At 39.8% G+C, this 12,545-nt stretch overlaps 2 protein-coding genes across 5 annotated transcripts in view; one reads left to right on the top strand and one right to left on the bottom strand.

The window, feature by feature from the left end:
* LOC103142856 (cAMP-dependent protein kinase type I-alpha regulatory subunit) overlaps nt 1–5,790 on the top strand; it is an 11,703-nt gene extending 5,913 nt beyond the window's left edge. For both annotated transcript variants that reach the window (XM_007559142.2, XM_007559134.2), the window contains exons 3-11: nt 645–815; nt 910–1,001; nt 1,701–1,762; nt 1,850–1,896; nt 1,985–2,143; nt 2,218–2,278; nt 2,410–2,531; nt 2,756–2,837; nt 3,453–5,790. In XM_007559142.2, coding sequence (XP_007559204.1) covers nt 645–815; nt 910–1,001; nt 1,701–1,762; nt 1,850–1,896; nt 1,985–2,143; nt 2,218–2,278; nt 2,410–2,531; nt 2,756–2,837; nt 3,453–3,625 — 969 coding nt within the window. In that variant the 3' untranslated portion in view covers nt 3,626–5,790. The remainder of the gene's footprint in view (nt 1–644; nt 816–909; nt 1,002–1,700; nt 1,763–1,849; nt 1,897–1,984; nt 2,144–2,217; nt 2,279–2,409; nt 2,532–2,755; nt 2,838–3,452) is intronic.
* A 1,602-nt stretch (nt 5,791–7,392) lies between these two features.
* The window catches only part of fam20a (FAM20A golgi associated secretory pathway pseudokinase), a 27,474-nt gene continuing 22,321 nt past the window's right edge, over nt 7,393–12,545 (bottom strand). For all 3 annotated transcript variants that reach the window (XM_007559018.2, XM_007559028.2, XM_007559010.2), the window contains exons 6-11: nt 11,555–11,670; nt 10,271–10,451; nt 9,834–9,943; nt 9,670–9,751; nt 8,672–8,731; nt 7,393–8,584 (exon numbers count right to left, since the gene is read on the bottom strand). In XM_007559018.2, coding sequence (XP_007559080.1) covers nt 8,314–8,584; nt 8,672–8,731; nt 9,670–9,751; nt 9,834–9,943; nt 10,271–10,451; nt 11,555–11,670 — 820 coding nt within the window. In that variant the 3' untranslated portion in view covers nt 7,393–8,313. The remainder of the gene's footprint in view (nt 8,585–8,671; nt 8,732–9,669; nt 9,752–9,833; nt 9,944–10,270; nt 10,452–11,554; nt 11,671–12,545) is intronic.

Below are 12,545 nucleotides of genomic sequence, written 5' to 3'. Positions count from 1 at the left end.
GTTTATCGTAATAATTTTTTAGACAATTAATCGCTCAGCAAAATTTGTTATCGTGACAGGCCTACAGATGTCTGTTTTTGATGGACTTTAAGGGAGGGATTGAGTGCACTGGCTGTTTTGACGTCTGTCATGACTGAGCAGACAGAATTCTGAAGAGCGTTACATCACATGAAAAGGGTCAATAGAGAATCATAATTGTTAGTTCTGTGAATTGTGAATCCAATCAAAATCCTCAAATTATTTGAAAATGTGTTTAATTTGTATGTTTTTTCTGTTACTATTTTCCTATTTGTTCACATGGTAATGCATTTTGAATAATTCTTTGATATTTTTATTAAGAAAAAACCAGGCAGCTAAAAGAACCTAATACTAGTCATTTAAGTTGCAGGATTTTATGCACAAACCTATTTTTGTTTTAAATATAAACTGATGGAATTTGATACAGTACAGTAAATGAGTGTTCAGTGTACACTGTCTGTTCATGTCAGTCACAAAATGTAAACACAATCTCTAGACTGAATTGAAAAAATTAGTTTCTGAATTAAAAATAGCTTGTCGAACCGCTAGACACTGAAAAATTGGCGTCTCTGCATGCTATAGATTTCTAATCGCAGTGCGTTTTCCTCTCTCCCTTGGCCCTGCAGGAGGAGGCCAAGCAGATTCAGAACCAGCAGAAGGCCAGCAGCTCCCGTTCAGACTCGCGCGATGAAGAAGTGTCTCCACCCATGAACCCAGTGGTGAAGGGTCGCCGGCGGAGAGGAGCCTTCAGCGCAGAGGTTTACACAGAGGAGGACGCAGCCTCGTACGTCAGGAAGGTAGGCACGGTCTGACGTCAGCGATCAGGAACATGATGCATGCAACGCTGCTGTGGATCTGCTTCAAACATCTGTTTTCCTGCTGGTACTGAAGGTGATTCCAAAAGACTACAAAACCATGGCTGCTTTGGCTAAAGCCATTGAAAAGAATGTGCTCTTCTCACATCTGGACGACAATGAAAGGAGGTACCTGCCTTAAGCTACTTTTTTTAAAGGGGCATTATCATTTAAAATTGACATTTTTAAGCTTTACATCATATTATAATGTTATTTCCTCATAAAAAAAAACATACCTGGATTGTTGCCTTGATCTTTTCATGGATGTTTGAGAAATCCTTTATTTTCCATGACAACCATTCAGTTATGTAAAACGCCTGGTTGGATCTATCCCCACCTTTGAGAAGCAGCTCCTCCTCTGAGCTGCAGTTTCCAAACTTCCTCCTCACAGAGCAGCCTCCTCCATGACTCCACTACTGGGCTCCTTCAAATTAGCCAGCAGCAATTAGCAAACCCCTGATGGCCTGTACATCTGCTGAGCTCAAGTATAATGAGCACTGCTCATTATACTTTTTAGAGCAGTGCTGGTAAAATCATTGTTAAAGGGTTAAAAGAGGAGCCATGTTGTGATGACTTCCTGAAGGTGGAGTTTCAGAAAAGCAGGACATTTTAAAGAGACGTAATTTTAAGGCATTAAATTGCAGAATCAAAATTTTTAAGTAATTTTTAATGTATACAGCATTTTATAACAACTGAAGGTAACAGTTATTTGGTAGTGCCATAAAGTAACACTATGTGCCTATAAAACACATAATACTGCCCCTTTAATAAGCTGTTCTTATTAACATTAATATACATCCAGCTAACCATAAACCTGTTCTTTCCCAGTGACATATTCGATGCCATGTTTCCAGTGACCTACATTGCTGGGGAAACAGTTATTCAGCAAGGTAAGGAAACATACATCCAGTGTGCTCGACAATTATTCATAGCATAAATTCACTTTGAAACGAAGCATTTTATTTTTGTGCCTTCAGGTGATGAAGGAGACAACTTCTACGTCATCGACCAAGGAGAGATGGATGTGAGTGTCTCCCGATCTCGTTGTCGTGACGTGGCAGAAACATTTCCGTGTCTTTCAGATGATAAAACCTGTCTGACCGATTGCTCAGGTGTACGTGAACAACGAGTGGGTGACCAGCATCGGAGAGGGAGGCAGCTTCGGAGAGCTGGCACTCATCTACGGCACCCCGAGAGCGGCTACAGTCAGAGCCAAGACCAACGTGAAGCTGTGGGGCATCGACAGAGACAGCTACAGGAGAATACTCATGGTATTCATGACTACCTGGTCTGTGTTGTTTCATGTGTTTGTAGTGACACTAATACAACTCGACCTTCTCTGTAGGGAAGCACTTTGAGAAAGAGGAAGATGTATGAGGAATTCCTCAGGAAAGTGTCCATTTTAGGTGAGATTCTCCGGTTCCAACAGTTTAAAAATAGAAACAGATCATGTTACCTGTGTGAAGATCCTAATAACATAAAGAGTAGCTAAAAATATCTTGTCAGTTCAAATATTTCTTCCCGTCTCCATCCTCAGAGTCTCTTGATAAATGGGAGCGTCTGACGGTGGCCGACGCCTTAGAGCCCGTTCAGTTTGAGGACGGCCAGAAGATCGTGGTGCAGGGCGAGCCCGGAGATGAGTTCTTCATCATTTTAGAGGTATGCTTTTGTTTTTCAACAAACATTTTACTCTTGACATCAACAAGTTCACTATTGTATATTTTTATTGCCATTAAATATGCCCATCAGTGTTAAAAGTGCTGTTTCACTTTGTTCTGTAGTTTGCTGTTTTCTTAAGCTCTGTATAAAGCTTTTTGTTTTTGTTCTGTTGAACAAACTAGACTAAAACTGATCAGAGATTATTTATTTAATGTTTTTTTCAGGGTTCAGCAGCTGTCTTGCAGCGTCGCTCCGAGAATGAAGAATTTGTTGAAGTAGGAAGATTAGGACCGTCTGACTACTTTGGTGAGAATCGAACAAACACGACTCCAGGATTTCTGCTTTTAGCAGCGGACAGTAGGGATGTCCATGGACATTTTCTCACACTGCTGTGTGTTTGACAACTTATGCAGTCTCCATTAGTATTGTGGTCGTTTACCAGAAGCTGCATTGTCCAATTTTATTTTAAAGCAGCTTTTTTTTTTTTTGGATTCTAGAAACGCCAATCTTTGCCCTGCTGCTGGTGTTTTAATGTGGAGCAGTTGGCTGGAGAGCTAGGCTACTGCTAGCAAGCTTCCTCTGTGTTTACAAAGAACTTGTTGATAATTCAGCATGCTAGGTTAATGCCAGCATGTTTCGTCTGAGTTTAGATAGAACTTGTTGATAATTGTGCTCATAATCCATTTTCTTTGCTGTTCCTGTGACTCGTGTAGTTTCACTTGTTAGTGTTTTGAATGACTTGACATTAAATGAATGATGTTTCAGCTGCTGTCTGTGCAGCTCTAACACTACTGAATAGATGTAGGACTGGACACCACTAAGATAAGAGCTGATTAAAATGATATAGGCTAAATGATTTAACACAAATGTTTAAGGTTTGTGTTTAGCTTCCTTACAGTAGTCGTCTCTCTCTGCCTCCAGGTGAGATCGCTCTGCTGATGAACCGCCCTCGTGCTGCCACAGTGGTCGCCCGCGGTCCCCTGAAGTGCGTGAAGCTGGACCGGCCCCGTTTTGAGCGCGTCCTGGGCCCCTGCTCAGACATTCTGAAACGCAACATCCAGCAGTACAACAGCTTCGTGTCGCTGTCTGTCTGAGGGAGGAGCGCCGTTCCCCATCTTCTTTTTCTGCCCCCCTCTCCTCTTCCTCCTCCTCCTTCCCCTCCTCCTCACCTTCTCTTCTTTCAGACCCAGGGTCCACAAATGCAATTTGCTTTTTGTTGTTACTTTGCTCTCACTTATTTTATTTTTTGGCTTTTGAGTTCTCTCTTTGTTTTACTCAAATGGTTTTTTGCCGTCTCCACGTGTCACGCTGTGGTGACTTTCAGCCACTCACCAGCGCTTGTACCAGCTGCTGTACGCTACCTTGTAGACACAGTTACACCACATGTTACTTATCTTTCATATATATATAAATATATATATATCTATATATATTTGCTGGTTACACTTTTTCTTTTTAGATTTCAATTTAAAGCAGGAGATCTGAAAGACTTTAGGGTCTCAGACTGATGAGACAATCAGAGCTTTCAAGGCGCATTTACTGTTTTATTTTCAGATGAGGCGAAGGCTGATTCTTCCCTCCAGGTACACAGGAGCAAGGCAGAAATATGACCGCACCCAACTGTCTTTCTGCTTGTTTTTAATCCTTTCTTTTCGGGAATCAGCTGTGATCTGAGACTCCATTCAGTTTTTTATTGTTTTGTTTTGTTACCTTTTTGATGGGGATGACGTTGGCAGTGATGCGTCTGTTTTTGCTTAGTTTGGAAGAGTTTGTACAACTTAAAGGGTTTTTATTGTGCAGCTACCAGGCTAGTGCCAAATGTTGATTATTGTCACAGCGCAGACATGCATAGCTGCCGAAATGTTCCCTGGAGCTCCAACAGGAAATGGCTAGAGTCCTCCTAATCGACTGAACAACCACACAAGAACTGCCTTGAATACTCGAAGGAGAAGAAGAAAAAAAATCTACAAGAATAGAAGGCAAAGGAGTATTACGCGAGTTTCAGTATTCAGTTTCTTTAAAAAAATACCAAATAATTTGGTCGCTCTTCTGCTATTGTTTATAATCAAAATGTTATTATAGTATAGTCCAGATAGTTCTATTATTATCATTGAGAAAATGATAAATCTTATGGTTTGGAGTGAAATATGTTTAACTGTCTTTTGTAAACACTTATTTTTCCATAAATTCTATTTTAGGTGTTTGGTGCCACAAAGTACTAAATAAATAAATGATTCTTCTCGTCGACTGACATCAACAGTATGTAACTCGTATTGTGTAAAACGTCATGGGAAAAATTTTTCAGCAGCAACGGGAGCACGTTTTGAAGGAAAGTGAAGTATTTGGCTGCTGAAGCTGCGGGCAGAGCGAGTAGACTCACTGCTGCCATCGCCTCTTATCGCCTGCAGGGGGAGCCTGACCTGTTCTCTGCTCTTACCTGGCAGGACGCTTTAAACCATCCAGTGACCCGGTGTGAACGGAAGGGCGCATTTAAAGAAAGGAGAAAAAAAAAAGAAAAGCTTGTTGCAGAAGCAGGAAGTTTGTCAGATATTTCGTTTGTTATCCCTTTGGCTTAACTGCTTCACCACTATTTAGATAGCATATGATGTTTTTGTAAGATCTCTACCAAGTGAGATGATGTTGATCTGACTCCTCATTCCCGCTTCGCTCTCTTATCGGAGCTGACCTCTGAACCCGCAGTGTCTCTGTTCTTTGCTTCATTTAGAGCAGTCGTATGCGCTTCTCGTTGAGATGTCTGATTTTTAACTTTTTATTTGTTAAGCTTTTTTTTTTATTTTTTTGGTACTGATTGCGGAGTGTTCAACTCGGTGAGAGGAAGGTTTGAACTTAAACTGGTCATCTGTCGTCCCAGCTGGCCCCCGGGTCATTCCTGGGTTTGTGTCCACTGATGACACGTCGTGTTTATCCTCCGTCAGGGCGGAGGGAGTCACCTTCATTGTTTTCATGTAAATAGCTGCATCGGAGGTTTTAGTTGGAACCGTTTTCAGCCACACTGCAATCGTCCCGGTTTGCCTTAGCTTACCTAACCTGGGCTTACAGTAGTCGTCCGTCACTTCTAGCCCGACCTTCAGAGAGCTTGATTGGTGTGCAGCACGAGGAGCTGCGGCCCGTCAGAGGACCATTCTTTTTCTATTCTAACCTGTATTTAGTTTGACCTCCTGTATGTGCAAAGATGTTTATCCTTTTGGTATAGATTGTTCCAGATGGCAGTTTAAGCAATAAAAAAGGTAAAAAGTCATTCACCTTTGTTTCTGGCTTCATTATTTTATTAATTTGTTTTTGTACCTTACTGAGTGTTCTAGACCTTCATTGCAGTTTCTCTTTCACACTGGGACTCACTTCTCCTGGGTTTCCTCCAGATAACTTGCTAAGCCTGGTAGTCAGGACGTTATGGTCGTCATCCTGCTGTGTTTTTAACTAAAAGTTGACAGGGAATTTTAAAATATGACTTGTCATATTTTAAAATTGTCTTCTAATAATGTGTTATTAGAAGACATTATTAATAGTACCTGACCACCAACTATAAAGTCTTAAGGCAGACATAAAAAATGCAGTTAAAATGACTATAAATTTTTTGACTCTACTTTATTCACATCTTTGTCCTGCTGATATTTTAAAGTGGAGCAGTTTGCTGTAGCTTTGCTAATGCTAGCATGTTTCCTATGTTTAGATAGGACCTGTTGATAATTCACAACCCATTTTCTTTGCTGTTGTCAATCGTGTGTGTTTAAAGTTGGGGTTAGATCAGTAAAGAGCAGCAGTGGTGATGCAATACCAGTGAATAAAACGGACACCTGACCTCAGTTTCCCTCTGTGTTCACATGTTGACCACAGTGTGATGCCATTGTGTTTCTTTGCTATAAGACAATCTTGGCAATTCAATTCTGATTCTAAATCATATTATGGACATTTGCAGCTGTTCATTAATTGAGATCAGTATGGAAAATCACTGATCTCATTTAATGTAGATCATTAAATGAAATCTACATTGTAAGCATTTTGTCTTATAAAAAACCAAAACAGCAAAAATCCCATAAACATTTAACACTGCCTCATCTCTACCTCTGCCTACTGTAGCAGGTTCTGATGCCTATGAAATGCTGCATCACATCTGAACAGCAGAGGGAGACATTTATCTTGTGTAACTCCTGAATACTTGTTCTATATCAGTCCTCTGCTGCATGATAACCAGAAAGTTTAAACATCACTTCAGTCCTATTTTACTCTTTTTCCATTTGGTCATTGGGAATTCTTCATTTCAGACAGGTCTGCTTACACCATGAAGAAAAAGTGTCATGTTAAAGCAAAGTCTGTGATTTTAGAGTTTGTTTGACATGGTTCAACATCCACACCTTGCCGCATGTTTGAGGAAAAGATGAAGAAACAAGAAGCCTAATAAAATGAGTTCCTCATTTTCATTGGTCCTGCAGAGCATGCGTGTCGATTTCTTTCTTTCTTTCTTCCTCTGCTCCGGCCTGCCTCAGATGTCATAAAAGGCATTTAGTTGCTGATGAAACAGGATTACAAGTCTGGAAAACAGGGTGGAGTGAATTCAAACGTCTGCTAAATTGCCTTTTCTCCCACTCACAGTTCCCCTCCCTATCTCACACTTCTGTTATTTTAGGGGAAGAAATCGTCTCAGGAACATGTGTCTTTATTTAAAAATAATTTTATTTTAGAATTTAAAAACATCTGTCGTTTCCACGGTCCCAAACTTGACCAACAACATATCCAGTGCATGACTTCTCTCTCCCCCAGAACCAAAACCGCTGGCTGAAGTGTGGGAAAAACCTCAACACAGATTTTATTACAGTAGCATAAACTCACACTAAAAAAATAATGAAAATTCAAACCTTTAATTTCAGTGCACATAATAAGTGGAGAAAGAATTGAATTATGACACCTGGTTGCCATGGATATGGCATCTTATTGCTCTTATGGAGGCCTGGTGACCTCAGGTTCTCTGTGACCTTTCAGGAAGTGTTGGCTCGCTGTGCACAGCCTCATGATGAACACGTGTTCTTGTTCAGACACAAACTAAGTTTCTAGTTGTTTAAGATTTTTTAATGAACCCCAAACTGTGTGTCCAAGTTTAGACCACTTATTGTAGCCAAGTAGCTCCATGGAAAACAGGAAGTCATGAATTACTAATTAAAAGTGTTTAGAGCAACTAAGGAAAACAAATCGTTAACCTAATAGCATAATTGCCTAAGACCTATTATGCTATTAGGCTAACAAAATTTTTAAAAACAGATTTAGCTTCTTTTCTTGTTTTTTACGGAATTGGTTTGAGGATTCAGTTAAAAATTCATAATTTGTCAAAATATGAATCTTTGTTATATCTTTGTTTTCCACAAGAATAAATGGATTAATATTAAAGGTAAAATTTTCAAAATGTGTCGCTGTAAACTGCTACTGCAAGAAAAAACAGGTCTACTGCATTTTAAGGCTTTTCACTCATCTTTTCCAGAGGCGCCAGTATGATGAGGATTCAGTATATCTGTTGCTTATGATGGTGTGTGTGTGCGTGTGTGTGTGTGTATGACAGCGGTTTTAGTTTAGTTTAATTTAAATGATGAAAAGTTTCAAACTTTGCTGGGTCATGTAGTGGCTCATTCATTGTCCGAGTTCTCTTTAAGGATCTCCTGGCATCTTGTTCCTTCAACTCCAGTCTGATCTTCCTCGGTTTCCATGGTGACTGCAGGTCATCACTAAAGTCTCCCAGGCAGCTTCTGTTGACCAAAAGCAGCTCAGTCCTCAGCTACCTGTTGTCTTCCCTCTGCGTTGCTCTCTGAGGAGTCTCTGAGGGTTTTGTGAAGTCCTTAGTGATGACCTGGTCCTGGCCGAGCCGCCGGACGCAGCGCTGCACCACCCGCAGGACCTTCTGCAGCCTGCGGTCCAGCGCCAACAGGTGGGGCTCGGTCAGCACTGGTCTTAAAGGATCCCCGTCCAGAGACTCTCTCATGACATCACTGAGTCTGAAGCGTGGTCGGGCCAGGAGCTGGAGCCTCAGCAGCGTGGAACGCTTTATCCTAAAAAGAAGAGGAGAAAAGATCCATGAGGTTTGGGTTCATCAAAGTCAACAGGAACGTTTTGCTCGTCTGATCTGCAGAACTCACATGCAGCACTGAGACAGTGGAGCCAGGATGGACATCTCATCATGGGAATGCTTCCCAAACCTGGGAACAACATGGAACCACAGAGCAACGCTCAGAGCCGGCCTGAGGCAGAAGCAAACTTAGCTGCTGCTTAGGACCCCCAGGCCACCAGGGGGAGCCCAATTACTGCTTGACTTCTCATTAAGAATATTAATCTCAAAACTTCTGATTTGCGTTTACATTTATCAATAACAGTCTTCTTCTATATATTTTAGGGTATTCTGGCTCTTTATTTGAAAGTGCTAGGACAGGAAAGAGGATCATGAGAGAGAGGGAAAACATGTGGCAAATGTCACCAAGCCGGGATTCGAACCTACGACGGCCACGTTGTGTTTAACCTCTGTGCCACTGTAGCACACCCTTCTAGATTTTAATCTGACGCTTTCTACATATTATATACATAAAAATATGTTTATTTAGCATTTAAAAGATCCAACAAAGCAGTTCTTGTGTGAGTAGTGCCCTGAGTGAGATTATATTGACATAAATATATCTATTTATCTGGTCATACTGACCAGTCTATATATTCTTTTTTTGTGAATATTAACTAACTGGACTCCCCTGCTAAGCAAAACGCAGTAGAAATGTTCCGGATTGTGTTTGTGCAATTAGAATAAAATATTCATGGATCTCAAATTATGATTTAATTCATTTTTGTTCAGGGAAGAATTATTAAAAGATCAGTATTAAGTCATATGATAGAAGACTTTCCATATAGTTCCATTTTATAGCACAATCAAGTAACTACGTTACCTTCAGTTATAAAAATACTGAAAAAAATGAAAAGTGACTTAAAGAAAATTTAGTTTCATAATTCAACGCCTTAAAATTTGACAACTATGAGACTGCTGATCGTCACACACTGTGTCTGGAAGCAACTTGGTAAGTAAGAAAATGTTTCCTTCAAATCAAAGTTAGGACCAAAACGGTCTGGGCCCGGTTCTGAACTCGATCCTCACCCTCTGGCGTTGTCCAAGTGCAGAAGTAATCCTTCATCTCCAAACTTGGTAAAAATCTCATAATGGTGTCTGTCCATGTTACCTGATTTAAAAAAGAAAAACGGGGACGTATTCAATTAAAAACTAGAGAAAAAACAGAAACAGTTGATGCACTGATGACTCACCTATCAGGAAGTCAAAGATGGACATGTCTATGATGTTGAGCAACCTGTTGCCAGAGTTATAAGGATACGCCTGTTTAACGGAATCACAGTAGAAAGGATTTACCTCCCACCTGCAAAGAAATGCAGACAGGAGAAGAATCTGTGCATAAAACATGGACATTTCTGAATTTTATTTTCTAGAAAATCTTCGACTTTTCAAACTCAGAAACATTCTCATTTTTTCTAGAAAATTTCTAGAAACAGCTTTTTGGGGGAAATTAACTCCTTTTTTTCCTTTGTGTATTGGCCGTAGTACGCCATTGGAAAGTCTTCTATCATGTTAAAATGTCATTAATATTAACATTTAATGTGTTAATATTAATGTGCTGCTAAATGTTCTGTTTCTAAATGTTATGACGTCCAGTCAGAACTGGGAGCAGCTGCAGCTGGATTCTTACTCCTCTCGTCCGGAGAAGGTGTAGGAGCGTTTCCATGGATTCGGGATGGAGAGGCGAGGAGCCACGGTGAGGCCCGGCAGGTAGGCGGACAGGGAGCCCTCCAGCAGGTCAGGGCCCCCACACACAGCGTACTCCGTCTTACACACATACAGGCACTTGGCGAAGAAACACGTGTTGTTTGCTGTTGGAGAAGCAAAACCAGTGAAAGTCACCAGAGATCAGCAACATGAATCCTGCTGAGCCAAAGTGTTTACTGTGTTAAACTGAGTATTATAATATTTTTACTTGCTTTATGGTTCAATCCATGAAAAACCCAGACTTCAGCCAAAAGCTGCATTTAAAGAAAAGAGTTTGATACTTGAGACAGTAAATATTTTACCATCTTCATGAACAGTGTCTTAAAAATATTCACACCCACTGATTTTTTTATGTGCCAGACAAATGCAAACCAGTGCACAAATATAATTTATAAGCATTTTTTAAAAATTCTTTTAAATAACTAAAAAAAAAAAAAATATTGTAAGCATTTGTTTCATGCTCAGTCAAATTGGATAAAGAGAATCTTTAAATGTCAAATTTCAAGACTCATCATGTTTCAACATAGGTCCAGACTTTAACTAGGCCATTCTAAGACATGTAAATGGTTTGATCTAAACACTGAAGCTGACATGTTTTCACCCAGAACTCCCTCTGTGTTCAGCTTCGTCCATTTGAAAGTAATGGGCTGAACTGTAGCTGCGTTTCCATTACAAATGTGAACTAATGCTAATGTTGACAGAACACAATTTCACAATTGCGGTGTTTCTGTTAAATAAGAAACAGAGTCAAAGTCACATGTGAATAAGTTTGTCCACATGATGAGTCATTAAAAAAACAAACGCCGCAGCGTCATCATTCCTGTTGTCTTCTTCGCTGTTTCCTCCAGTAGTAACATCCTGCTGTTGATCATGTGACTCATTTGATGTGAAAAATGTGGTTCAGTTGAAGTTTTGCCAAACAAACTAATTTTGATGCAGCTGAACAACCACCTCATCCTAACGCAAAAACTTTATATTAAAAACGTTATTTCAAAAGTAGCGCGTTTCCATTAAGCAAATTTACTTTTATTCTTATTGCTAAAAAATTTGAATCCGCCATGTTTGTTATGTTACATCACAATCACACTCTACGTGGTGAAACATCTGAGTGTTAAAAGAGGCTTATAAAGACAGCTTTTGTTTTCTTTTCCGTTAATATAGATCTGCAGCACCCAGATCCAGTCAGCACTTCCTGACCCCGGCTGACCTGGTGAGGTGAAGAACACGGCCCGCAGGTCTTCGTTGTGGGCAACGTGGAGGACTTCTCCGCTCACGTTGACTCGCCTGCCGGCCACCGGCGGAACCCTCCGGAAGTCCAGGATCCTGAAGAAACCAGGAGGTTCCAAAGAAAAACTAAATCAGATAAAGTCTCTTGCAAAAGTATTCATACCCATTGAAATATTTCTAATTTTGCCATCTTGGAACCACAAACTGATATGGAAATTTATGCTAAACCAACTCAAAGCGAAGTGGAAGGAAATGATGTTCTTTTTAAGCAGTTTTCAAATAAAGACCTGAAAAATAATTCCATACGTTTAAAATAGACGTATTTTGAACATCTATTTAAAATAAACTTCTAAACGTCTATTTAAAATAGAGCAGAGTAATTTACCAGACTAAAATAGAGTAGACTAAAGTAGTCTGCTCTATTTTAGTCTGCTAAAATAGAGCAGACTAATTTAATCAGAATAGTCTGCTCTATTCTAACTTACCACAATCCACAATTTGTTACAGCATATCTTATCAGTTTTGCTCAAGTAATAATTAGCAAAACTAATAAAATGATCTGGCCCAGTCAAAGTCCAGACCTAAAATTGATTGAAAACATATTTAGGTTTAATGTTTATGAATGCTCTCTATCCCATACAGCTGAACTTTAACTATTTTAAAAACTACATTCTTATAAACCCAATTGTAAAAGTAAACTGGTCCAAGTTGTTAACAGTAAAGATGATACAGACTGCTGCAAAATATGGGTTTAAAAGTTCTGACACCGGGGAGCAAAATACAAATGCCTACCACACTTTTTAGGCTTGTTATTTGTAAAAAGATATTTAAAAGCATGCATTCATTTAAATGAATTTCACAATGTCCTCCGTAACATTTTGTAGCGCAACAAACTCGATTTTTTCATGCATGTATCAGCAGATTCACCTCAGTAAATGTTCTGTCTTATCTTTTCATCTCACTGATTCTTA

Source organism: Poecilia formosa, unplaced genomic scaffold (assembly GCF_000485575.1).
Source record: "Poecilia formosa unplaced genomic scaffold, Poecilia_formosa-5.1.2 Scaffold4, whole genome shotgun sequence".
Lineage (NCBI taxonomy): Eukaryota > Metazoa > Chordata > Actinopteri > Cyprinodontiformes > Poeciliidae > Poecilia > Poecilia formosa.
Note: the sequence above shows the minus strand (reverse complement) of the source record. Positions and strands in the feature narration are given on the sequence as shown.